The sequence below is a fragment of the Ischnura elegans genome, chromosome 6 (assembly GCF_921293095.1).
Source record: "Ischnura elegans chromosome 6, ioIscEleg1.1, whole genome shotgun sequence".
In the NCBI taxonomy this organism is placed as follows: domain Eukaryota; kingdom Metazoa; phylum Arthropoda; class Insecta; order Odonata; family Coenagrionidae; genus Ischnura; species Ischnura elegans.
Genome location: NC_060251.1, coordinates 104849788 through 104874470, shown reverse-complemented (window position 1 = coordinate 104874470; position 24683 = coordinate 104849788). Strand labels below are relative to the sequence as shown.

At 39.2% G+C, this 24683-nt stretch overlaps 2 protein-coding genes across 5 annotated transcripts in view; one reads left to right on the top strand and one right to left on the bottom strand.

Annotated features, from left to right (window-relative positions):
* The first annotated feature begins 86 nt into the window (after nucleotides 1-86).
* LOC124161439 (uncharacterized protein DKFZp434B061-like) lies at nucleotides 87-3903 on the top strand. Its single transcript, XM_046537758.1, has 2 exons — nucleotides 87-1109; nucleotides 3469-3903. Exons 1-2 carry the CDS (start codon nucleotides 936-938, stop codon nucleotides 3901-3903), a joined length of 609 nt encoding a protein of 202 aa, XP_046393714.1. The 5' UTR covers nucleotides 87-935.
* Nucleotides 3904-6152: 2249 nt separating this feature from the next.
* LOC124161299 (afadin) overlaps nucleotides 6153-24683 on the bottom strand; it is a 510930-nt gene continuing 492399 nt past the window's right edge. For all 4 annotated transcript variants that reach the window (XM_046537605.1, XM_046537606.1, XM_046537607.1 and 1 more), the window contains 7 exons: nucleotides 23950-24410; nucleotides 22402-22525; nucleotides 14949-15104; nucleotides 13380-13680; nucleotides 10801-11144; nucleotides 10046-10149; nucleotides 6153-8161 (listed from right to left, as the gene is read on the bottom strand). In XM_046537605.1, the coding sequence (XP_046393561.1) occupies nucleotides 7951-8161; nucleotides 10046-10149; nucleotides 10801-11144; nucleotides 13380-13680; nucleotides 14949-15104; nucleotides 22402-22525; nucleotides 23950-24410 (1701 nt within the window). In that variant the 3' untranslated portion in view covers nucleotides 6153-7950. The remainder of the gene's footprint in view (nucleotides 8162-10045; nucleotides 10150-10800; nucleotides 11145-13379; nucleotides 13681-14948; nucleotides 15105-22401; nucleotides 22526-23949; nucleotides 24411-24683) is intronic.

Sequence of the window (24683 nt, the reverse complement as noted above, 5' to 3'; positions counted from 1 at the left end):
AAGGGATGTATTTTATCCGTCGTATCTTGCTATTTTGATAAACCGTGGTGGTGGGTTGATTCACGCTGGTGAAGAAGGTTTTCCTCTTTTCCCGCTAACTGATAACAGCAACACATGATCGGCAATATCGGTATGGTTTGATACTTTGAGGAGTGTACCGACAGTGATGGTCAATTGCGCTATGTGGGAAGAGCATGGAATGAAGATTGGAGATAAACCAGTTTATTTTTTGGTTAACCTCAAACGCCTCCCGATCAACCTAGCATTAATGTCGCGACGTATCCAAATGAAAGATTTCTATTGTCATGACTAGCGCCCGCAAAAGCTTCGGCGATTAACATTAGATTCTGTCCCGATCCCTCCAAATAGTAGCGAAATCTCCACTATGGCAGAGCTTCATCCAAAACGTTTCTCTAACGGGATGTTTTAATTAATCTCGGCTGGACATACTTCTAATTTCCTTAAGTATTATCAGTTTAAAAACTACCATGAAATATTTCAAGGCCGCAGTCAGAAATTTTTTCGGGGGGTTCACTTGGAAGGATTACACCTCGATGTTAACCCTCACTTGTGGGGGCGGAGTGATGCATCCTCTTAAGATGCTCGGTCCCGGAAAAAAATAATCTCACCACCCACGAGCCGAACATTTTGCCCGTAAAAATTCCGAATTGGCAATGCCGCTGAGCAACGGCCACGCCGCATACCGCACGAACACTCCGGGCGCCGAGAAAGGCCCTCCCCCCTCCCTTCCGGTCAAAAAGAGTTTTGAAGCCTTGAGGAAGACGATTTGACCCGCGATCTTTATGAAGTGATGAGGCATATTGAATCCCCTGACATAACATTTACTAGACGTTGTATCAGATTGAGAAAAAAACATTTTTGGTTCCATAATAGAACGCGAGCTAGACGCATTTAGTACATCATCCTCGGTCACAATGGACGAACAAATCCAAGCACTCACCCAAACAGTGACGCAGCTCACCAAGGCACGTACTACATTGCAGCAAACCATCCCGGTGACTCAGCAAGGAGACCCTGCAGTGCAAACTTTCGCAGCGTTGCGCCCGCAAGCTTCTGCACCGGGCCTGGACACCCGTACACAACCTGAGGTATTGGAATCATTAACCTTACTAAAATCTAATCGAAATTCTCCTCGTCTCAAATCTAGAGACACCCACGAAATCGATTTTGTGCTGGAGATTGCAGCGGAATACAAGCAATAGGGTGGTTTCCTATTATTTTTGTATTGCCTAAATCGAAAGATTATTACTCCTGGAGTACGCATTTCACGCTCTAAGATTTTCGAATGACGATAGCTATTTTTCAAGATTAAACGAAAATTGAAAATTTTCAAGCGCGCGAAAAAGCGACGGCTAAGTAGGAATGATGGGAAAAGTCCGTGTGACGTATTTCAGGTTCCAGCTGTCGGCGTATGAGGTGACCTTGGGGCGAGGCTTGAGCGCTGATACGACGCAGGCTGCTAGCAGGTAGCTGAGTACTCTGCTGGCAGGTAGCGCTTGGCTTAAATAAGGATTACTATTCCCCTATCTAACAAAAGAAACTTTCCGAACTTATGTATTTTTAATGTGTGATTATTAAGAGATGTTTCCCTGAGCTCTGTGCCTCATGCATGCATTAGTAATCTCAGACGATGTAAAACTCCGGACTACTCGTATAGAAACTAGGTCCCTGTGACGTCACGTGGAGTGGAATCACATGGGCGCCAATCTGGCCTTTTTCAAATGAGGTTAAAATTGACCGTTGCCATTCGTCTAAACTGGGATTTCTAAAATTTAATAATTTGTATGTTATGGATACACTAATGGTGGGTAAGGAATCGCAATCAATGCACTTCGTTTTCTTTGATGAAGGAAACTACCCAATTATCGTGTCACCAACAAAATTGTCCTGTGCAACAGGGCCAGGTTAGGGGGCATCCAGGTGTTTTGGAGGAGTTGAGGGGATCAAGCCGATTCTCATCCACTCTCACTTGGGGGAAGGGGGTCTTGGCAAGTATCACCAGAGAGGAGTATGTTCATCGGTATCACGTATTTTTTTCCGCAAGAAACGGAGTAAAATTGCGAGAATAGTAAGTTGAATTGAGCAAAACGTATTTCTTCATTAAAATACGACTAAATTCTACACAATTATATTTATTACGCCACAAATTAACACAGTAGCTCCTCAATTGTTTAGCTACCTGCCAGCCAAAATGTTATCCACATTCTTGCGATCTTAGTAATATTAAAAACTAGTCTCGACTAATCTTAAATAAAAATAACTGAACAAATTGTTTTTTTTTTTAATAAACCCAACGCAATGAAGAAATCTCACGTGAGATTAGAGGGAGGGGGTCGAGCCAAATCTCACGATATATCACGAAAGAGGAAGAGGGGAATTCCAAAAATCGCCAAAATCAACTTGCGTAATTAATGGACTGCTCACGGTGGCTACTTATGGATGGCCGGAGGCCTTTCGCCACTCACCCAGGGCGCTTCGTATTGAACACAATTAAAAAATATGCCAAGGGAGATGTATAGTAAACGCGCATAAAAATCACAGTTTTCATGATTTATGAGAGGCGAGAATACAGTAAGAATTAATATGTTATATATGACTGCGGTTGAAATGGTACGAAAAAAACGTATCCAAACGGAGACATCGATGAGATTAATTCAGATGACTATGACCTTAAACTGCATTTACTCATGTAGGTATATGGGAAGTAGTACATATATGTACTATTTCCATGTAATAAGTGATTCGTGTCAGATACAGAAATATTAAAATTCCTATCCTCACTACTTGGGACATTGCATGAATACAATGCGGAAAGTTTGTTGAGGGGTTATATATCAATGTTGCTAACCCATTGATTGTATTTGTAGGAATATAATACGTAGCTTTCATACAGCGGTTTTCATATTTAAAGAAGGTCATTTTACTGTTTCCACCATATTGTTTCAGAGAGGCCCCTGATTGATCTACAGCAAAAAATTACTTTAAAATCGGATTTAGGAGGTAAAAATCACCAGAAAAGGAAAAAACATGGATCTACTTCTTCTGTTTATATATAAAAGAGGATGTCTGTTTGTCTGCCCGCTATGCGGCTGCACGGATTGCGATCAAAGTTAGTATGTAGGTGCATCTCATGCTCCCGAACCCCATAGTGCTACTTTCGGTTGCGTCGGACGTGTCCTTTGAGCCGTTTTCTCATTACAGTTCGTTACGTCACGTCATACTACTTCTGCACTTAGTCATCCTGCCAGGTATGCACACCTCTTGACACGCTCAAAGAAAATAAACAAAAATTCTTTTATGTGACCGTGAATTCCAAGCTCCAAGTCTCCCACTTCTCTGGGTACTATCCTTCCTGAGCAATGCTGGATGGCCTGCTAGTTAAATAATGGCTGACATGAGATCTTAGTTTTGACAAGTTTTTTTTTTCGATTTCCACCCACTGTGCAGTGTCCCGGCCGAGATCCTACACATACCACCAGGATATCAACCTCCGCCACCACAACCACCACCGAGACCGCAGCCTACCTACCAGCAACAGCCTTTTTGGAAAGCTCCAGGCCAAGGAAGAGGCCAAGGCTGGGGGAAAAGAGTTCACTCCTCCTAACTGCCCCATCTTGCAAATCTCCGAAAGAGCTCTTGCCATGGATGAGGATGCACGTCTCTCGTGGTGCGACTCGGCCGAGCCCGGGTGTGCTACCAGCGCCGTCACCTCCTCGGAAGACGACGATCAGGAAAACAACCCGGAGGAGAGCGGTGGCAGTGATGCGGACCACGCAGATTCCGAAAACGCGAGGCGGAGGATCGCCCGACCGGACGCCTTCACCACCATGGCCCTCCCCGACGAGCTCACCAGAGGATTTTGCAGAGCCGCCGCTCCCCTAAAAATCCGTTTAAAATCCTACAATGCTTAAAAAAATGTTATTTTTATTCAAGTGTAAATATTGAAAATCAAAAGCAATATTTATTGGAAAAAACGCTGCTAATGCAAGAAGTACCTCTTTACGGAGCGGAAACGTGGACACTCAGGAAGGAGGACGGGAAAAGTCTGAAGGCATTCGAGATGTAGGTGTGGCAAAGAATGAAGAAGGTGAAGTGGACGGAGAGGAGGAGGAACGATGAAGTGCTGATATTGGTGGGTGAGGAGAGGCAGCTTTTAGATGAGATTCAGAGGACACAGGAGGTATGGATGGAGGGAGCACTCAGTGGGGAAGGGATGTTGAAAATAGTGGATAGAATGTAGAGTAGAGGGTAGAATGTTAGGTAAACAAGGGAGAGGAAGGAAAAGAATAGGATTTTTAGATAGTATGAAAGGGGGTAGGACTTGCTAAGTATTGAAGAGGGAAGTACATGAAGGAAGGGGAGGCTGCTAGAATGCTTCTAAAGTACTCCATGGAAACCTACCTTAATCACTAGAGTACTTAAATAATACAAGAAGTTGACTGTGGCATTGTGCTAAGAAAGGTGAGGTGTCTAGTCCAGTGGCCAGGGTAATAGCCAGGCAAACCATTGCGTTGGGTCCCAAATCTTAAGGGAAGAGAATACCAGGGTGACTCCAACTGAAACTTACAACTTGCGGAGGCAATTGTTCTTTCAATCGATTCAATAACTCAGTTATGATTAAATAATATAAGTCACTCCAAAATTGTTTACTGCTCTTTGGAAAATAGTTTCACCAGCACTGTTTTCGACTTCTTCAGGTCAGTTATGGGGAAATGTAGAGGTCAGGTGAATATTTCTGACCACACAAATAAGATACGTTAGCAGGTCTGATCACTACATTTCCACTTCCCTGAGCAGAGGTAGTTCAATGAAATGCTTGTGAAACTGTCCTCAAAACAAATATAAATATGGACTACCACCTGTAATGTTTGCTTTCCACTTGCTGCATGATGCACTCTTGGGCAATGAGACCCATATCTTGCCATGTCCACCTGTAGTAATGACCCTGCCATTGAAAAGTCTAAACACGCTTAGACCATGCTGTGTGTAGCCTTGAGACATCTTACTTTAATAATCATAATGAGTCCAATGCACTAGCCTTTTCATCACGTCTCTCAAAGAATTTCAGTAGGTGTGGAGGGGAGGGGAGAGATCAGGAAGGTTCTGAATTTTTCTCGAGATAGGAAATGGAGAAAAAGGAAGTAGCCGCTGACAGGAGAAGGAATTTGAGTGGCAGCACATTCAAATATACAACACTCATGGTTTATTTGACTCACTCCATGATAAACAAGGAGAAAAACTCCACGAGGAAGATGAACATTTTGTGGATGAATGCTTCACGTGATTCCCACCAGATGAGCTGTTCTATCTGAGGCGACGTTTCAATTGCTAACTCTGCTGTTGTCCTCAGGGTATTGAGACTCAATGCCCTCAGGACAATGGTGGAGTTAGCCACTGAAGCATTGGCTCTGATAGAACAGCTCATCTGGTAGGAATCCCGTGAAGCATTCACCACATCATTTGCAGGGAAAGCACCAGGTCTTAGATAAACATTTTGTCATGCACTGTGCCTAAGTAACCATGGTAACTATGTGGCCCTCATTCAAGCAGTGAAGAGATTGATAGAGTACATTAAACCAACATCTCCTAGGGAAGGTTGACATCAAGATAAATGCAGGAAACAAGTTCCAAGACAATATTTACCAGAAAATACCAACCTTTTGTCCATGTTTACAACAGTGGCTTCTCAAGAGTATTTCATTTCAATGGAGGTGCAGTATCACATGTAAACCATTTTGGAATTAGTTCTGTCAAGTTCACCAATAAATTCTTTAATTATTGGATTTATATTGAGTGGGTGCATGTGTATGTTGAGTTCACCTTTTTATTTGTTTTGTGTTCTATATATAGTTACTGTGAATATTTTGCCATCTTGTTATGTTTCTTTATATTAGCATGCTGCTATGCAAATGGTAGGTCTATTGAAAATAAATAAATATCTAAAACTTAAAAAAATTTCAGGTTTCCCCTGCCACAGATTTCTGAGAGGGAAGCCAAATGCCACCCTTTGATATCATTTTGTTTCCTGAGAAATGGTGTCCTAGCCTTTTTTGGGATGTATTGAAAGGTCAATAAAAGGTAACAGTTCCAAGGTGGTTTTCATCACATGGTTTACATAAAACAACCCCAAATATAGTTTAATGAAGTATATATTTCCACGTTGCCTTACATTTCATGTTACAAAATATATATTATATAAAAGCCACAAGGCATCGAAGACAACAATAATGAATAAACACATTAAAGTAATCAAATGAACTCTAATGCCAATGACTATACAACATAACTTTTTTCAAAACTTTACATAGATACATGCAAATCTATTTACAATGTAAATATCTCATAAAACAAACAATAGGAGATGTCGAGGACCTACTTTTTGATTCATTGTGCACTAAGTTAGGATTTTAAGAGAACTGAAGGCATTTCAGCCAGTTTTCAATGATATAATAACCAAAATCTTTGATTGTTAACTATTCAATACTGTCAAATTTCTTTACATATCCACAAGGAATAAACGATACTCAAGACTAATTCACTAAGTCATTAGAATCCAAGTCATCTAATAAAATGGATGTGCAGATAGAAGAAGGAACAATGTCAATTTCAAACTAATTTCAAATCAAATGTTGCAAGAACTTTATAAATAAAGTATCAGTGAGTTATTTACAATCCTATGGAAATACCACTGCTACAAATTTTTGATAGGCATAATGATTCCATCCATGCTGTTGCTTCCTTCTGCACAACACATCTGATTGGTGCATTTGTACGCTAATTGATTTCATTAGCGTATTCATGTCAACGTTCCATGTTGAAAATTATAAACTCCTGCATAGGAGGTTAATTGCACTTGTTCGATGCACTCTCAATACTTGCTCCATGCCTAAGTATTACAAGCACTTCAAAAAATTCCTAAAAAATGATAATGTAACAATGGACGGTTTTTATAATCATAATAGAAGGTAAAGAAAAGTAAAATTGTGAACCCTTCACTACCAGCAGCCAAGTCACACACATTCATGTTGCATAAAAATGCAAAATATCTAATCACAGTGACTGATTCTTTTCTATTGCTGCTCGAGTACACTCCGTATTCTCGTGTACGTTAGAATATTCAATTCGACAAGTACCCAAAGGAGTATAAATGGCAATCAATAAAAGTCAATCAATAAAACTCCCAACAATATATATTCAACCACATAATACTATTAAATCAAGGAAAAACAAAGTTAAATCTCCCTACGTTAAGTCATAAAAAAATATTTCACGGTTAAATTAACATGGTCTTTACATTCAAGATTTTTCAACAGTATATTCGTTTAGGTAGAATTTACATCCACTGTCTTCTTCATAACTGACAATTAAGAGAAAAACATTAGAAACTAGAATCACATTAATGCATACTTTATTTTCAACAGGGTGAAGAAGACTATGTATTTAAATAAGGTAACAGTCATTAAAACTGCACCCTAAAACAGCTATAAAATCTTTTCATCTAGCATAAGTCCGTCAATCTTTACGTGCTAATGTTTATTGATAATAGTTTGCATTTGGAGGCAACATTATCTTCTTTACAATAGTTTCAGTAGATCACAATTGTTTTTATTACTCATTCAGCTCCCCAGCGCCAGGTATTCATAGTTTTTAAAAATATATTCGCAAGACTCCACTGTTCCATGTAAACCATTTTCAAAAGTTTTACTACGTCCTTCATAAACTATATCACTGTTCACTCACTAGCATTAATGATAAAATTTACAAAATTAGACACTTCAGAGAAAATGGAGAAATCTTGGATAAAAATTTCACTTCACAAGTCACTCATTATCCTCGTAAAGGACAAAACTTGAAGTACAGTCATGTATTGTTCCATGCTGAGAAGCTATGGGTGCAGCACTTTTCAAATGAGAAATACTTTTCCATCCCTCAATTGGGCCCATAACCATTGGGAGGGACTGGTCCCTCAATGTCCCTCTGGGCTCTTGATATTTTTACCTTGTCCTTTGGAGTGCCGTCTTCCCCGGTTTCCATGGCAAACATTTTCATTTTCTCCTTAAATGATAACTTCTCCGGCAAAGGCCCAGTCCTGTTCCCCATTAGTTTTTGCTGCTCTGCTAAACGCCTGGTCCTTGGATCCCTTAACACAATAAAATATTCCATTAATACCGACTTATAAAAATATCATCCTATAAACATAGTGCGGGTCCTAGTGGCCAATTTCTGTACATTATCAAAAGAATTATCATTACCTTAAACAGAATAACCACAGTTATGTTCTTCACATGCAAGACAAATATTGTATTTGCTCATGAAAATCAATAGCCCATGTTAAATTTAATAAGTGTTGGAAGAGAGAATTGTAACTCTAATCTTTGGACTCCCTCCGGTAAGACGCTTCACCCACTAAAGCATTTCTCTCAGTTTCTGGATTCGGATCCAATTTTTTTCAGTGAATTTGTATCCAATTTTATTATCTGGTAAAACTTGATACTTGCATTTGAAGAATCCAATCCGACCATCCCTGCATAAAACTAATGTATCCATTTCAAAGAATAATTTTAGAATGTCTCTATGAAAATTTATACCTTTCTTCTCAGGGGAAGAAGAGGCTGGCAGGGAGGAGGGAGAAAGAGAGGGCAAAGAGGGAAACTATATTCTCCCAATAAAGCGGGTCGTAGGCCGTACCCTCGAAATCCGGGAACAGGTACCAGGACACCTCATCTCATATTAACCCTCTTTGTGGTAAGGGTCATTCATTTGTTCATTCAGTCAGTTTTCGAAATAAATATTTGTTCCTTTCTCAAAAATATAAACTAAGAATTGAAATCTTTACTTTTTTAAGAAACATTTACAATTTTTAAATGACATTGTACAATAAATATTAACTTACATCTCGATTTCAGTACAAACATCAACATGGAAATTGTTGCTGCATTAAATGCATTACTATTGACTGTACATCTTCGTTCAAAATTTGACAAATTTCAGAATAAAACGAGGAATTCAATTTGAACTCTGCAATTTACATTCAATTATCCATATAGCTAATTCATATAAACGAAGCATGATTGACCGCAAACCAAAGCCACTGGTAGGGTTATAAACCCTGAAAGGAGGGAGCCCAACTACCCTTGGAGTCCGAGATAATGTGGAGTCCCCACTAGGAAGGGTTTAAAAACGTTGCTACTGAGAGCGAGTGATAATCAGCGAGACCCTTCTTAACGAATGCCCTGCAAAAATGCTCCGTACAGAGAGGACTGAAGAATCTCTTGGGGCTCAGTACAGCAGTCATGCTAATGCGAGAACTCCACCGTCTCAAAAGGGTTAAGAAACTAGTAAAAGCCCTCAATTCCTGGTCAATTCACACCTGAAACTGTTGTGTTATGAAAAACTGATCAAATTTTATCAAATAGTTTTTAAAATATATAATACTTGAGTTACTGAGCAATTTGAGAAACGGTTGGAAGGACTGGAGATAAAAACTGAAAAATAGCAGAAGAATCCAAAGGTAAATACAGAAGTAGGGGTTGTCTTTTTTCCAAGCATTTATCAGTAATAGGTACAAACTGACATTACGGTCAGAATTCATCAGTAATTGGAGCAAGTCCTCAATATATCTCATCAGCCAGATCCATGATGAGGGACTCTAATTAAATAATTAAAAAAAAACGACTATGAAATTTCTTTCTCCAAAGGAAACCCACTGTTTTTTCCATTGTATGTATGTATGTAGCAAATTAGGGGGTTTTCACAGTAACAAAATCACATAGAATATAAAAGAATGGGAAATTGTATCTACTTCTATCTACATAAGTCAAATACACAGCCATTGCTATAGCAAATGATTAAAATGGTAATTGCTTCAGCAATTCTTACAAGGCAGCTGTCAAGTTGGAGATCATTTTCTAAGTATTCTCATTTATCAATGTAGGAGGATTTCACTTAGCAAAAATCATATCTGATTCAAACAGTTCAACCAGGAACACATTTATATTTAGATAAATATGGGCAAAAAACTCACCTGTATACTTCTTGGGCACCTATCACACCTGGCGTATTTCCTGTGAATGAGCCATCCGGACTCCTTGGTGTTGCCAACAATGTTTGAGCCTCATTTATGAAATTCTGAAATTCAATTGACAACTCATTTCAAAACAATGTCACTTTAATAGACACACACATATTCCACATTTGGGGTTTCAATCCTCATATAACAGGACAGTACTCTGGGATTAATGGACAACCTATGCAGGCTGGGAAGTCACTAAGTGCCTCATGTGTGCATCAAGTTAATGGTATAAACCCACTTTACCAAGTGCAGTAAAACAGCTACCACCGATGGTTCCATGGAAAAATGGTCATTGTGAGGGGTGGCCATTTAGCAAGAGTAACGCGCTAAAGATAGGTAATATCTTTCAAATTATGTAATTGCAAATGAATATTTGGCTAGCTTTAATAAAATGGGAAAACTAATGACCTCAAGAATGGTTCGATGTAGTAAGACCTGTTTTTGTTTAGCTATTTTTTCCAAGTATCCACAAATATACCAATAAAAGTAATTCAATTTCATCTTTTCAGAGCGTTTATTTACAGGAAAGATGGTAATTTCCATTGAAGAAATGGTGATTAGTCAGAGTGAGGGGTCATCTTTAAATAGAGTATTAAATACTATTAACATGCTGACATTACAGTTGGTTCTCATAAATACTGTTCTTTGATAAGTGTGGTCACTAAGCAGGAGTGGTTACTACTTGAGCTTTCACTGTGTTGACTTACATTTGGATCTTCTCTCACAGTCATTCTTTCCTGATGATTGGCATTGTCATCGAAAGTCACCACCTTGCTGTCGTGGAAAGACACTCTCTTGGTGGTTGTAGTGGTGGTCGTGTTGGTAGGCGTGGACGCACTAGACATGGATGAAGACAGCACCCCACCACCCAGAGGAGTTGTACTAGGGGTCATGCTGCCACCTCCGTTAGCATTCCTCAGCACACCTCCTGCTCCACTATTCGGAGTTCCCTGAACTTGATGCTGCTGCTGTTGAGACATTACAACGAACGAGGAGCCCCTTTCTGGAGGCGCGGGAGCTCCTGGAGACATACTGCTACCTCCACCCACAGCTGTCATGACATTAAAAAAAAAAATACAAATTTTTTGTTTCAACATTTTTAACATTTAAAATTTTTTAAACGCTTTAAATTAGAGATGTGCGAATAGTATCCGCGAATACTCGAATACCTCGAATATTAGAAAGTATTCGATATTCGAGGTTTCGAATAGTTATGCGAAAAATACCGCCTCGAATACCTCGAATACTTTGAATTTCGCGTCATACACTGTCGCACGCACGTCGTTGGTAGTTGACTCGGAAAAATGTGGAGAACTGTAGTCATTTAGTGCTCGCAGCGCCGTTTTACGCAAGTTGACGAATTACATCAAATTCGTGGATTTTAGCGGTGAAAAGAGTTCGACGAGGGGAACCGAAAATGGTCGGGTGAAAAAATCTGAAAATCCCCGATTCCCCCCACCAGGAGAACCTCAGTGCCGTGGGATAGCAACCTTAGGGCATTTCCCACGATCCTCTATCCCCCTCCATTCAGCACTCGCCTCAACCACTCTGACGCTTTCCTCTTCTCCGAAATCAAACAAAAGGTCCCAGCTCGCGCAGGGATCGCATTACGAAGACCCCTGCTTCGAAAAAAATATCGAGTTACGAGAACAATAAAAACGTGTTTCACGCCCTCCCCCCTTTTCTCACCCACTGACCTTTTTCTGGCTACCTGCTTCGAAGTTCCCCATTTCTGGAGGTCAACTGCTGTTTGAGTACCGTGGGATACTTACATTAGCGCATTTCCCAAGGTCCGGTATCCCTCTCCATTCATTCCTCTTCTTCAAATAAAAAAAAAGTCACAGCTCGCGCAGGGATCATATTACGAAGACCTTAGCTTCGAAAAAATACGCGAGAACAATAGAAACGTGTTTCGGGCCCTCCCTTTCCTCCCCCACTGACCTTTTTTTTTCCTACCAGCTTCGAAGTTCCCCATTTCTGTGGAGGTCAACCGCTGCATGAGTCATCTATTAGCACAAAGGGTGTCTAAGAATGACTTTCGTCAATTGATGTTACACCTTTATTGAATTGAAATATTAGTAATGTGCGCGTAATTTCAAAAAGAATAAGACCAAACACGACGTATTTCTGAGTTTATTTAAGCATTTTACGCAAAGAAATAAATGTCAAAACACGACGGAGACTTAGCATTCTGGCGAAACTCGATATGAGCAGCAGAGCTTCTCGGAAGTTGATGCGGTATTTTTTTCCGAAAACATATACCTACATATCAAGTTACAATTTATGAGTGGTGCTATAAATATTTATTGTTACAGTCACAGACAAAAGGATATTTTCTCAGAATATTTGGTTTCTCCCTGATAGCAATTCCAATTCATCTTCTTATCTCGTGAGAACTCCCAAAGATGGACTGAAAATAATTGAAGATAATCCGGTGGAAAAGAGCTTGTATTTTGCAAAATGCCTCAGATTGTCAGCTAGCACTTGGCAGCAGGAGTGGGGGTAAAGCGATGCTAGTTGAATTAATTATATGCCCAATTGTTTCCATAAAATTAAATTATTCATTAATCAGCTAAATTCCTGTTCGAGTCATTTTAAGGAAATCAAAATTACTCCCCAAAATCTTGTGTTGCCTGCTGCATAGGCAACCGAGTCAAACATTCCAGCATTCATCATTTAGTATTCGAGGTATTCGAAATTCGAGGTATTCGAATATTCGAGCTATGATTTAATATTCGAATTCGATATTCGAATTCGAGAAATCTGCTATTCGACCCATCTCTACTTTAAATTCAAACTCGATAACAGGAAATAAATTTGAATTGAACTCAAAATTCTGTATATTTTCCACAAAGCAAAATTAAGGGCAGCCATTTTCTCTTTATGCCATCTTCTCCTCTGGAGGCTGGGCCCAGAACTTCTCCAAGTGAAGGGCACAATCTGCCATAGGTTTACTAGGAGGGTTGAATGTATTTTGGGATTTTCTTTGGAGAGAGTGCACCGAAGACGACTAAAAATACTGTCAAACAATTCGGGAGAATGAACACCTTGACAAGCAAATTAAATAAGCGGCCTTGTGAAGGAAGAATACTAAAAAATACTTATTTCGCAATATCCTGGCATTTCATGGAACAGAGTCTTCATTCACAACCCCACAGTCCAAATTTAGTGGGTAGCCGATATGGTAATACTACTTAAATAGCATAATAGCTCCTCTAAGCCTTAAGTACATTGTCGAATCACAATGAATAGTATTATGGCATAGTAATAACACAAAATGACTAACCTGAAGGTGAATTTGGTCCAAGAGACAGGAGAGAGTCAAGCCTTTGGCTTCCACTGCCTAATGAAGACTGGTATCGGTCTTCTCGTGGAGAATACGGAGCCCCCTGCAAACCTCCATCTGGATAGTTGTGGAGACTTCCGTTGTGGCGAGGGGATGACGTTGAAGGGGACTGTCCACCCACACTGCCATTGACGACCAGATTGTCAAGACGAAGAGGCCCACTAGAATGTTGCTGAGGACGTCCACTAAGTTGTGGCTGCCCTACATAACTCTGTGTTTGATGCATCTGACTTCCTGACACCTGTGGAGTAAACATTAATGCTGGATTGAAAACCAGAAGACCACCCAAATTCACACCGCATACACCCAGCAAAACTTCCATTTTATTTGGCTATGATTGCAAGGCAGGCTATGCATCGTTAGGCAGAGCAAGTAACTGCAAAACTGTTGATTTGTTCGTCTTCATTTTTTTAATGAAGCATCGAAGAAAATTTTCAAACCATTTTGCAGAGAAACATAAGTGGAGAAGCCACATACTGATAGAGAAATTTGGTACTCAGGGGCAAGCATAGCTATACTAGTAGTGAGTTTTTTAAGCATTTTAGGAGAGTCGCATGACCAACATTGGAACCTCCAACTTCAATCTCGATATCTGGACACTCCGGGGAAAATCGAGAAGCCTGACACATTTTTTCCTCACACCCATAATGAATTTTTGAGGGGGCTCGGGCTCCCTCAGACCCCACGGAGTTGGCACCACTGAAAACAGCCACAGTACATGTGCAAAAGAAATCACTGCTTATCTCTCCAACTGAACATATGCTTAAAAGCAAGAGGTACTTTTAAGCAGAGTCCAATCTCAACAAATATTCAACGTACTAAACAACGTCATAGATATGAATTCTTTGATAATTCCCAATGTGCCATTCAGATGACACTCATTAATAAGGGCTGGATTTACCGTAAGGAAAAATAGGCACGAGCCTAGGGGCATCACAGACCAAAAGGTGCCTTCTGTCACCTCATGCAAGTGGCTATGCCTTATCTTAAAAATCAGGGAGGGAGGGAGGCTCAAGTGAGGGGGGTGGGGGCGCTCAATGGAGAGGTGCCTTTAGTGTAACTTTGGGTAAATCCGACCCTGTCATTAATTATTGACAGTTGTTTACTGTTACAATTTTGCTCCATTTGCCCAATATTATATCTTTATATACTCCTCAATCATGTGTATGCAATAACTAAAGTTGAATATTCCATTAGACACATATTATCAAACAGCCAGGAAAAGAAAGATTTCGTGGTTTCCCGGCGAATGGACTTGGTGAAGAGTTCTCGGGATCGCCACCGGGTCAGGAACTCCATATCTGCCAACGTTTTGATGTCCGACTCGGTCATCGAAACGTTGGCAGATATGGAGTTCCTGACCCGGTGGCGATCCCGAGAATTCTTCACCAAGCCAGGAAAACTTTGATACATAGTTAAATGGATAGTGTCATAGGATTTTAACTTGGTTGTTATTAAGCCTAACACATTTTGAGTTTTAGGACTAAATTAATTTGCTGCCACACTCACCTGATGATGCATTGCTTGTGAACTTCGAAGAGGACCATTAGAGATATCGAGGGTACCTGGTCGCCTGGATGGGTGATAGTCCTGTTCTTCAGGACTTGAAACCATTCTAAGCAATCCTCCACTCGGTCTTCCTTCATGTGTTTCTTCAATATTACCCTATTAAAAACAATATAATTGAGAAAGAGGACAACAATCCCTCACCCTATTTCAATATTGAAGATAGTTACATTTACTTCTAAACTAATTTGATTATTCCTACATCTGCTCCTCATAGGATTTTTGTCTCACTCTTTAGAATTTAATACTTTGAATGTGATTTGTTTAATTATATACCATCCAACTAGATAAATGCTTAATAGCACAATAGAAAATACAAGCCCTTAAGTTTTAAGCACTAATAAACTTGATGATGGAAGGCATAGTTTTGTGAAGCTCCACATGAATGAAAATAATCGACTTGTTGAGGCAAATTTATTGCTTCTTTTAGCACATAAAACTCAAGTCAAATAATGATTAAGTAAAATTTGTGTTAATTTTACACACAATCTGCCTGAAGTAAAACACATTAACTTTAATCCTCTAACAAATCAGTGGTATATGCAACATAAATCTACTCTGTAGCTATGAAAATAAATTATTACCAATGCAACATCTAATGTCTAGTACTTAAAATAAATAGCCACAAAAATATAGTAAGCACACAGAACATAAAACATTCATAATGTAGATGCTTCAAAACTATGAGTGCACACATATAAGCATTCATTAAAATAAAATTGATATTGTGATATGGATAGAAGAGGATGATAAGTAAAAGGCAAAGCTAGTGCAATATTCACACTTGCAAAGAAATTAAATATATGTTACACACATAGGTACTATAAATGGCACTTTAAACATTCAGCACAGGAGAGGGGGTATGTACAAAAATAATTTTCATTTTGTTTAAATATAGGATGGGATTATTAAGCTTGGTTAACTTGCCTTGGTATTCACAAGATGAAATATTATTAATGTAAGATCCCAGTTTACCAATTTTGAGCAGTTAATTATCATTATGTATTATCACCTTAAGTATAGTGTCAGTATAATGTACAAATTCGGAAGAAATGTTACTCAGAAGAAAGGAGTTACTTGCAAACCAAATGCATATTATTTTCTTTAGTAATACACAAATATTTTAAAATTAACCTATCTGCAAATTTGGAAAGTAAAAGATGGCTTTAGAATAACATTGATACCACAAACTGGGGTGAAGTCAGGTGGATGGGTGGATAAGATAAAAATACAAAATATTTTAACCTGACTGAAATAAGCGAGTTACAGTGACAGTGCTGTTCATTGTCTTTTACTGCTAACCTGGAAATTTCATCTGGAGTAATAATTTTTTTTGGGTTCATATCATTTTCTCTCCACGACCTCACTGCACCCTAAATTGTAGTACTTTTATATCTAAGACTTCTTAGTTTTGAAATAAAAAACTCAACAAAGGAACTAATAATTGTTATTGAAAATATTTATAAAATATTATAAATTTCTAGCTTAGTTCTAAAAAATCAATAACTAACTTTGAAGACTGAAATTCAATGAGGGGAATGGGATTGGCTAGGGTAATTAGTAAAATGCTAAAATATCATTTGTTCAAATCCTGGCCATTGAAGATTCCACTACATACAATAACATCTTTAATTTCAAAAACTTTGTAAAACAAAGTTACTGGTCAGCTGGACATGAGGAGGTATGACGCTTAAGTCACACTTCACTAAAATTTATCTAGTCAGGAATTGTTTTTGCGATTATAGCAAAGCTAGGGTCAGCATAATAGGATACACTATTGGTATCTCCTACATAAATCTGAAGATGAAAATACATGTTGCTGGCTGACAAACTGCATGAAGTGCTCTTGACACTGTCACTAAGACAGGAACTGAAATGCTGCCAATGCTTTGATGACTAACTTGGCCGTTATCTTCATGGCATTATTAGCCCTGAAGACGATGGCCGAGTACATCATCAAAACGTCGGCATCATTTCCAATCCTGATGCATAAGCAGTCTCAAGAACTTATCATGCAGTTAACACGACCTGAGAGCACCAAATTCTTCTATACCCACTGATAAATTGGATCATGTCACTCGGACTTCCAGGTGCAAGCAATGGAATTTTTGCCCAACCATATTTCCTTCCCCCAGCTGATGAGGTTTGTATTACATTAATAAAAATTATAGGCAATTTCCCGCAAAATGTTTTATCTAACAACCAGTTTCAATACATTTTTTAGTACCTTCATACCCTGAAAATGCTACAAAATGTATTAAAACCGGGATTGAGATAAAACTTTTAGTGCAAAATTGCCACCAATTTTTATTTTGTTGATATGTTAGAATTCCACGAGATTAAGACTGACAACACACACTATATTTGCATTTTAGTTACTTACAAACAAACTTTTTATTCAGGTAAATTCTGCATTTATCACATTCACTGATGTTTATCCTCACAAGCTAGAGGCTTCTTTCTCCAGACTCAAGCAAGAGAGATGAAATATTAGTGAAAGTGACAAAAAAATGTGGAATTCAACCCAAAAAAAGAAGTTTATTCGTCATGAATTGGCCACAAAAGCTTCAATCATTAAGTGGATGTAGTTACTGCAATCACATACTGTAAGTAACAGGTAGTGGGGATGACATGATAATGAGGGCACCAAAGAGAGAATAGACTCGAGAGCGTTGTCTCTCTCCCTTACGTTATGCTCCTCCCCTGGGTTTCCGTTTCCGAGCACCTCCGCTCCTCCTCCGCCCCCCTTCTTCCCCTCTTCCTTCCCCCCCACTCCCTCCACCCTACCCCCGCCCCCCTCCTCCTCCTCGTCGTCATCCTCGTCGTCCTCCTCGTCGTCGTCATCGCCACCCTTGCCCTCCTCCTCCTCCGCCCGCCGCTGGAACTCTCGTTCAAGCCTCAGGGCCCGCAAGCGCTCCTCCTGCCCGGGCCCACGACCCCCGGGGCCCAGGGCCTCCAGCTCCGAGATCTGCCTGTCCCGCCACAATCTGGCCGCCTCTCGACGCCTTGCCTGCTCCTGTTTCATTTCACACACACACACACCGTGCAACGAGTATATTCACAGACTAGTGTTCAAAGTACCCTCTCCCCCAACATCAGTTCACATCAAAATACATTTACTTCGTAATGTAATCATCAAGTCTCACTCTCACATACACACACAATCACACCAGATGTTGAAAAGTGTGGATAGGTAAAGGTACTTTCCATGAGATCCAAAGAAAGTGATACAAAAACCCACATAATTGTGAGGGAAAAAGTACGTTTAGGTATGGGACATCCTACATGACATCCTGACAATAAAATGTTTGCCTGGAGTGAAATATGTAGTTTGTTATTTTAGCGATGCTCAAGCCAAAAATTATGAGGGTTCAGCTGATTATTAGGAAGTTTGATGCATAAATCGAAACAATTCAGAACGTGCTAAAATTTATCCAACAAGGAATTTTTGCATTATTGAAAGCAAAGCTATAATTACTTCACTACCATGATTAATCTCACTAAAACATATATATGTACTATAAATGTAGGCATTAAGTAATTGAAAATTCCAACCAGCCCTAACACATCTCAGAATCAGGTCTTTGCAATGATGTCAATATTCTAGGGATGTGCGAGTATGTAGTACTTTTCGATCTTGAGTCGAGTTCAAAACTACTTGCAAGTTTAGAGTCGAGTACGGCAATTGTGAACCAGGCAATACAGCAATGCATGTTCCAACATATTCTCATTTCTCCTATCCCCCATTTTCTTTTCTGAAAGCTTGATGTAAAAAGGAAATGATAATGAGGAACGTTGATGTAAATCGTGCCAGAATTAAGAAAGTAAAGAAAGTATGATAGGATACAAAAGTATCACATTGGAAAATAAGAGCGGTACAGTGGTCCACTCCGACTACACCGCCGGATCGGAAGATGGTCTGCCACCGAGTCTGACAAAAAAGTAATCGGCGACACGTCGACTACTATGGTGGTTGATTGCTACGTATACAATGAGCTGAATCTCACATGCTATGGGATGAGAATGACTTATCGTCCTTAAAAACATTATTATTATACGAGTTGTCAGATAGTGCCTCCTGTCGGCAGATTTCTGAACTTACTGGCCTCGACAGCTCTGTCACCGAAACCACTCGACTTGACTCAACAGCCGTAATACTACTTGAACCACTCGATTCCAGTACCAACTACTCGACTCGAATTTTCGAGTACTCGCACATCCCTACAATATTCATTATGGATGAACATTTCCTTTCAGTTGGTGGCATTACAAGAGATGGAGAAAGACGTAGAATATTACAGACAATTGAGAAGAAATGGTGAGAGGGCGAAAAAAAAGCCAATCATAGTGATACGATTGATGATCTAAGCTATTCCTCGAATATTCTTTTCAACGACAGGAGAGGTGAACGGACAGGAACTTCAAAATTTTAAAAATGTGTAGTAGAAAATTCCTAGATCAAATCAGATGGCTAGCAAGAAGTACCAACAAATTTTCAGACACATAGGCTGAGTCTTAGTATTGTAGATGGCTTTACAGGTTTTCCACTGGGTCAAAGATGACATGGCCCTGCATCAGTGCCGAGGATGGAAACAAGTTCCGTTTCCTAAGAATTGGCAGACATGTTATCATTAACCAGGAGGAAAACCGGAAGATACTTTCACAACTCTATGCAACAAAAAAAAAAACAAGAAAATACTGAGCCTCTGTATGCTTAGACAATTTCAACAAGGTGAGTGATTTTGATTTGCAGTCAAAAAAAGAGTCTCAAATGAATCAAATAATTACCCTTGAGAGTGAAAAATTAGATGACACATCAGGCATAAAAACCACTATTTAGACAGAACAACAATGTCTAAAGATGGCTTCAAATTACATTTTAAGGTAAAGCTAATGTCCTGGCTAATGCAGTACCTACATTCAAACATTTTTTCATCAGATTTCAACGAGGATAACCAAACATTTGGTCTAAAAGAAAAATTGTTTTACAAATTGAAGCATCAATAAGATTAACCCATGGCTAACTTGCCAATAAAACTTCTAAAAATTATTCTTTTAACTGAAGAAGAATGAGAAAAGTAGCAATGAAACATTCTCTCTTTAAAATGAGATAAATTTCAATATGCATACTGTGACAAGCACAATACATATTTTTAGGTTTTATTTTGGAAAAATATCAGCTAATTTATCATGAGTTCTGAGCACACTGAGCACTGACTGAAGCAGCCCATATATCCAAGTTTCGACAATGAGATCTTTATACTTCAGCAATGCATGCAATACATACACATACTTCAGTATTACATCGCGTCTTAATTTAGTTCCTAACTTCAACAGCACTTAAATTCCTGAGCAAAGAGTAAAAATTAATTTTATAGTAACTAAGGTATTCAGGGAAAATGTCAGAGAGACTAAACCACCCAAATACTAGCCTATTCACATGATTTCATAAGTCTTTGTGAGGTCAATATTAAACCATCACCTAATTATCCAACACCAATGAATAAATATTCATGATATTTGTTAAAATGCAAGCATGATAAACATTATTTCCAATCATTTAGGTAGGTATTTATCAGTTATTTAAAAAATGATTCAAACAATTCAATGTTCAATTTGATGCATTTCCTTAAGTTTGTGTATCTACAAGTTCAAGGATTAAAGCTTTGAAAAATGTATGGATATTTAAAGGCAGTGTTCAGGTATCAATTGCAATCAAGCATAAACATTCTTGGAGGAGCATACACATATTCAAGTCATTCTCAATGAAAGTCATTATTTATATTATGCTTCTGACTTTGGCGAGACCATAAAATTATAATTAAAAAAAAGTAAAACCTTTCAATACAAGGTCCACCTAAAATTTGATTTAGAGTTCCATGGATAAGATACTCAGCAGAACTGATTCAGATATTCTAAAATTATTGATGATTAAATTTACTTGAGATTGAAAATAGCATTGTTAATTATAAAATGCTAAGTTATGCTCTAATATGAAAACAAGATAATTTAAAATAAAACATTAAATTTCAACCACCTGAGGAGAGAATTAGTGAAGATATATTTTTGGTGGGCAAGTTGAGTTCTGATTGTTATTGGCATTTTGTAATGGTTTCATGTCAAAACAAATGCTTCAAGCCACAATTTAGAGTTCTTTAACATCTTTCTGCAATCCTAAAATCTTCTATCATAAATCCAAAACTCAGGTTTATAAAATTATCTAAAATATATTTGAACCTTATGCATGACTCTCTCACTCACTCATGGATACAAATTTCCGAACCACTTCTGCCTGAAATAGTGGAGAGCTGAAATTTTGTGCAAAGGTCCGGGACTGGAAATGATCCACAGGAAAAATCCAAAAACCTCCTCTTCCCTCCCCAACCCAAAAAAGGTAAAAAAAATCAGGCCACTCCCAGGATGTTTGCCATTGTTAATTTTTCGGATAGGGGAAGAAATTGAATAGAATCGATAAGAATCGAAGTTTCATTTCAGCTTTTTATTTGCCTGAACCCCCACAATCTGGAGAAACAATCACCGAAACTTAACTTTGACAGGGCTAGCTAATATCCTCGGAGGGGGAGGCAAACATGACAGCCTTTTTTTCCCCTCCATACCACACTCCGCTGCAAATCAGATCAAAAGAATGTGCTGAGCACGGCTAGTTTCTAAAACCATAACTTTTTTAGTTTCTCATCCCAAGGGCTTCAAAATTCAGATAATTACAGCAAAACTCTTTCAGATGATTTTGAACCATTCAACTTTGTAGGTGTAGTGATATACACGATATACATAGTAGTATATACTGTCATTTAATTCATATAAAACTGGAGAAAATAATCCACTTGTGAAAAAGGGAGTGGGACAAGGAGTTGTGAAAATCACCATTCTACTCCATGCAATGAGTGATAACAAAGTAATGGAACAATATGGGGTAGAAAAATCATCGCACCACACATAGACCACTTCCAAAAACACACAAGCCACCACCATCGAATAATATCAAGTCAAATAGACACAGTTCAGCCATTAGCTTAACAGAATCAACTGCCAAGAGTTGCAATTCCATAGCCAAAAATTGGGGTATCCTTAAGGGAACAAATTTCAAAACATCTCTGAAACATTAAATCAATCCAAGTCAAGAAAAAAATGAAGGTTCAAGGCCAAAAATACCAGGTATTTTCCCGAACACATGCAAAATGCACATTTAAAATTAACACATAAAGAGAGGATGATAGGAAAAGTCTACTCAATCCATATCATAAAATGGGCATGACAAATGCATTGAATATTTAAAAATTATGAGTCAAAAATTTTGGCACAGTTATAACTATCCTCAAAGAAAGATAACAATCGAAAGAACAGCAAGCTATCCTGGGATACTCCCAGGGCATACCTTCTCTTTCTCCTCCCTATCCCACGGATTGGTGGCAGCATAGGGATACTGTCGCTGTCCCTGTGAAGAATTGCTTGTGGGATAGAATGAGCCCTTGGGTGGTTCTCCGGCACTGGCATTATACCTGGCAGAAGAGGGAAACAATTAGAGATATCCATCATTAGATTAGCTGTGGGTAAGGCCGTAGCCAGAAAATATTTTCAGGGGGGGTTTATGGAATAGTAAACAAACATAAAATTATTTTTAAAAGTTCAATAAAATAGCATACACGGTCAAATATATATATATATATATATATATATATTTGTATTTATTATAAATCCTTAAAGGAAAATATAAAAATACTATTATAAAATTGAATTTAGCCATCTAGCTTTCGTTGCAGCGAACAAATGAATTAACTCCTCGGTGTCGATGTCAATTCTGCGGTTCCTCAGGAGGCTCATAAGTCACTCACCTCTCTTCTAATTCACAACACTATTATTACACACACTGCACCTACAAATTCGCTTAGATAATTATTGACTTAAGTCGCATTGGACTACTAGATGCCCCTGCGCCACTATATATTATCGCCGTGTGAGCACCAAGCGAGCATAAAGTATCTATTTAATTTTTTTCATTTCGGGGGGGGGGGGGGGGGTCAATCCCCCTTCATCCCCCCCCTGGCTACGGCCTTGGCTGTGGGATAGATTATTTGCCCCATATTTTGACATGCCAATTATTACAAAGACTCCTCAACTCTCCCTTTCCTAACATCATCTTTTCTAAGTTTTCCAACCTCAAAACAATTAGATTTTCTATGGAATTAGCACTAAATACACGGTGAAAGCATGACACGGCAAATAACAAACACCAAAGCAAATATTCAGCAGAAGACAATCACAATTAATGGATTATCCATCTCTTCCAAGGATGTGGGAGGAACATGATAAACAAAATCGTTCAACCTTACTTAGCCATAATAGCCCTCACAAAGATGTTCACCACCACAGTCAAATGCGTTATTTAACAGTACCTTCACCCTGGTTGAGATTGGAAAAAGGAAGAGAGACGATGAGAGGATTGTAGTATAAAAGAGTAACTTAAAGATTAGTATAGCCTTTGATTTAGAGTGTTGCACTAAATTGTGGATAGAAACATAGATGATGATGAAAGAGGATGGGAAGAGACTAAAGGCAATTGAGACTGGGATGTGTAACAGAATGGAGGTGAAATAGATAGAGTGAGGGCAGACAATTGGACAGGAATTGATAGACATGGCGGTTGAAGGAAGGACACTTTTAGAGCATTTAGGGTGAAGATAGAGGGCTTGGAACGAGGGTGTACCAAGAATGTTAGTTAAGTAGGGTAGGGGAATGAATAAGATAGTATTTGTGCATAAAATGAAAGGGAATGAGCGTCATAATAAATATCTAATGCCACAAGAAAGATGGACCAATGTGATTTGCCAAGTGTTTTATTCAAAGCTACCTGCACTGGATGAGTAACCTCAGAAAAATACCAAGCCTTGGCTGCAAAGTTAGGGAGTTGTGAGGGTCAACTTACCGTCCCTCATTCTGTTGACTGGCACTAGGAGGCTTCTGACTTCCAGGTGATGCGGCTCCTTGGTAGAGGGGGTGCGTCGACGTGGGCGGAGGGGGTGGGGGTGGGGGAGAGTCCCTGTACACATCCTCGGGGGGCGGGGGTCTCATTGGGGGGCCCCCTTCACCCCCAGGGCCAAAGGGGCGGGGCTTGGGGGCAGTGGGAGGGGGGCCAACCACGCCACCCCTCGCTCCCTGCTGCTGCCCCTGCTGTTGCGGGTGCTGCTGCATGGTGGGAGAGAGCGGTGAGCCATGGTAGGGAGAGAATCCACCAGGCGGCTGCTGCTGCTGTTGTTGTTGTTGCGGCGGCATGGTGTTGCCAGGGTGGTGGTGCATGTGGTGGTGATGGCCTGGCGACTGCTGCGCTCCATCTTGGTACCCAGCGTTCTGTGAATAGGTGGTGTTCTGACCCCGTTGCTGCGGAAGCTGGAAAAGAAAAGAATCATTACTCATTACACTCATTCATTCACTCACTCTCTCAACTTCTAAGGGGGGTGTGTAAAATCAATCACGAAGAAGAAAAAATTGACAAAGAGGATGAGATTATGCTATTGCAGGACTTAGGGCATCCCAAAATTAGGATTTTTGTCCAACATTATAGGATTTTGACTCTTCGTTAAATATTATAGGATGAAAGTTGGAAAATCATACCCACAATTTACAAGCACTGAGGATCCATTGATTATATTACATCCATGC